Consider the following 2,569-nt stretch of genomic DNA (forward strand, 5'->3'; position numbering starts at 1 on the left):
CGACGTTGCTTGGCTTCATTCGTGCCGCCACCGTCATTGCCAATTGGGGTTTTAGACCGTCCCACGCCTTTAGTACTTATAATGCTTCTGTCGGCACTTTCCACTGCGCTATCCCCACAGGTCACATCTTCCTGTCCTCCGGTTGATTTTGATTTGGACTGGTTGAGCGCCTGTATGAGTGGCGTTGGCTCACTGCCTGGCAGCAGGCGCGCGTCCTTTGTGCTCTTCAAATTCGTTTCGCTTTTACTGCGCTGCAGTTTCTCCTTATTCTTCATTGCATCCAACATGCCACGGTAAGTCTCCAGCTGATTAAGGAAATTCTTATTAGGCTTTATGCAGTTTCGGCGTTCCTTAACGTGTTGAAGTGCATGTTTGAATTCCCAATTGTATGCCTTCATAGCATAGGCGATTACAACCGACGCTGATCGGCTGACACCCATTTTACAGTGAACGAGTACTTTGGAGCCCTCCGATTTGGCACGTGTTATGTAACGAAATGTGTTGTCCCAGTGCTTTAACAGATTCGTCTTTTCATCATCATAAACTCGCACATTGAAATAATCAAAGACGCCAGGAAAAAAATTATCGATCTCTCGTGTTACATTCAGAATATGGCGTATTCTAAAATAAAATTATAGTAAGTTACATATATGCATTAGGAGACATGAACAATTTACCCATTCTTTTGCAGCTCTTCCAAATTACTGGCATTCCATTCCGAACCAAGATAAACGTGATCGAATATCTCTGTTGGGGCATCCATTTGACCTAGTATTGTTAACATTTCCTCATCGATAAACGATTTAAACTCGCCTAAATCCATATCCAGAAGCTCTTCAAGTCGACCACGTATGTATTTGGAAGTCACTTCATCTAAATCTACCGACATCATTATTTCCTTTAGCTTCATTTTGATTGTGCTTTCCGTTTCCTCCTTCGCAGTTGGTCTGTATTAAAATGAAAATTAGCACTGAAATTATGTAAAGTTGCATAAGATTAATTTTCATTTATTTACTTGTTTCTTATGGCATCTGGCGATGGAGGGCGTCGGCTTTCTAGTGAATCCATTGCATTCCATTCATTTAGGCAAGATTGTTCTGACTCAATGTGACTATCATAGTAAGAAGTCCAATCGTGCGATGGACCACGTGGATAAAAATTATTCTCACGAGCCTTTTGCGATACTTTATGTAAAGTTTGTAATGCAGACCTAAAACCGATAATTGGTATTATTGTGGTTGATTTGCCATCGGAAATTCGAACTTACCACATGGCTTGCACGGAAACGGGTTTAAAAATGTGTGTTTTACCGTATACTGAAACGCTAAAGCCACTGTTGAGGTAAAGTAAATAGTCAATTAATAATAAGTAAAGTTCACAATTGGGCTAATTTAATTTACCCATCGCCATCAAGATGTATTGTCGTATCGGCAAGTATTGGCAAAACCAGGCCAATTGTGGTGCGTTCATTGCAATCGATACCCAAAAGACAGGATTCTTCGACACCATCCTCACATACCTTGCTATCGCCCGATGCGTTCATTTTATCAGAGTCGCTTTTGAAGCTCTGGTGTTGAGATGCTTTCGCCGGCAAAGATACGCTCGACAAGCGCTTCTCATGAGCATCTGTTGATTCCTCTCCACCGCTACTTGATTCAGTTTGTGACTGTTGTTGTGGTGTCGTTCGCTGTATGCTATCTGTTGATGATTGACGCATTGTAACAGTGGTTGCTGATGTTATTGCATTGCTTGCTTTAGTCGAATTATGCCGCATTATTTTATTCTTTCGATCGGTGGTTGTAGGGCGGTAACAACAACGTGATACAATCACTAGATACCTTGTGCGATTCGGTCGTTGGGACTCCAATTTAACTGCCTGATGGTAAATGCATGTTCAATTTTTTTACTTAAAATTTTAACGTTGTTTTTTTTAATTACCATCTTCAAGGTTTCCTCAGGATAAAGTAGATCAATCATTGATTGTAAATGTTGCTGTATATCAGAATTATTACTTTGTGTGCTATTCGTTGATTTTGCCGAATCTGTACTGGGCCGACGTTCGCTGGTTTTAACTGGAATATCCTTGAAGGTAAGACCCATTGCAGCGGATTTTCCTGCAAAAAAACATTCGCTGTGAAGAGAAAAAGTTTGAAATTAATAAAAAGGCCACAAAAAGACATAGGTCAAGTGTTACCTCTTCTCTGGCCGGTTGCCATCATCATCATCTGCCTCGCCCTCCTGTGGAAATTAATATTTTTTGTATTATTATTCAAATTATGTACATGGTTGTTCAGATTTTAACTCATATTATGCAGGTTTGAAATATGTAAAAGTTTTTAAAGAAAAAAATTATAAAAACTTCTTTGGCCTCAGATTAAAAAAAGTTAACCTACTAGTGGCCAGTGGACGAATTAGTTTTAATTCCGTTGCAGCAGTCGGGATCCTACATTCTCCGTAGCTAATATTGATCGCCAAAAATCTGCAAAAGAATAGCAGATGTGCCTAACAACATGCAACATGTGGTTAAAAGCTCCTCGCACTGCCACATTGCAAATGTTACTTTTTCATG

The 2,569-nt window shown here is 39.9% G+C and overlaps 1 protein-coding gene across 1 annotated transcript in view; it reads right to left on the reverse strand.

The window, feature by feature from the left end:
* LOC118738132 (protein phosphatase Slingshot-like) overlaps nucleotides 1–2,569 on the reverse strand; it is a 6,144-nt gene extending 3,575 nt beyond the window's left edge. Inside the window, exons 1-7 of the mRNA XM_036469054.1 lie at nucleotides 2,195–2,569; nucleotides 1,939–2,131; nucleotides 1,401–1,876; nucleotides 1,268–1,333; nucleotides 1,016–1,210; nucleotides 678–947; nucleotides 5–621 (exon numbers count right to left, since the gene is read on the reverse strand). Of these exons, the coding sequence (XP_036324947.1) occupies nucleotides 5–621; nucleotides 678–947; nucleotides 1,016–1,210; nucleotides 1,268–1,333; nucleotides 1,401–1,876; nucleotides 1,939–2,100 (1,786 nt within the window). The 5' untranslated portion in view covers nucleotides 2,101–2,131; nucleotides 2,195–2,569. The remainder of the gene's footprint in view (nucleotides 1–4; nucleotides 622–677; nucleotides 948–1,015; nucleotides 1,211–1,267; nucleotides 1,334–1,400; nucleotides 1,877–1,938; nucleotides 2,132–2,194) is intronic.

Source organism: Rhagoletis pomonella, unplaced genomic scaffold (assembly GCF_013731165.1).
Source record: "Rhagoletis pomonella isolate Grant_MI unplaced genomic scaffold, Rhpom_1.0 Rhpom_scaffold_00004, whole genome shotgun sequence".
Classification (NCBI taxonomy): Eukaryota; Metazoa; Arthropoda; class Insecta; order Diptera; family Tephritidae; genus Rhagoletis; species Rhagoletis pomonella.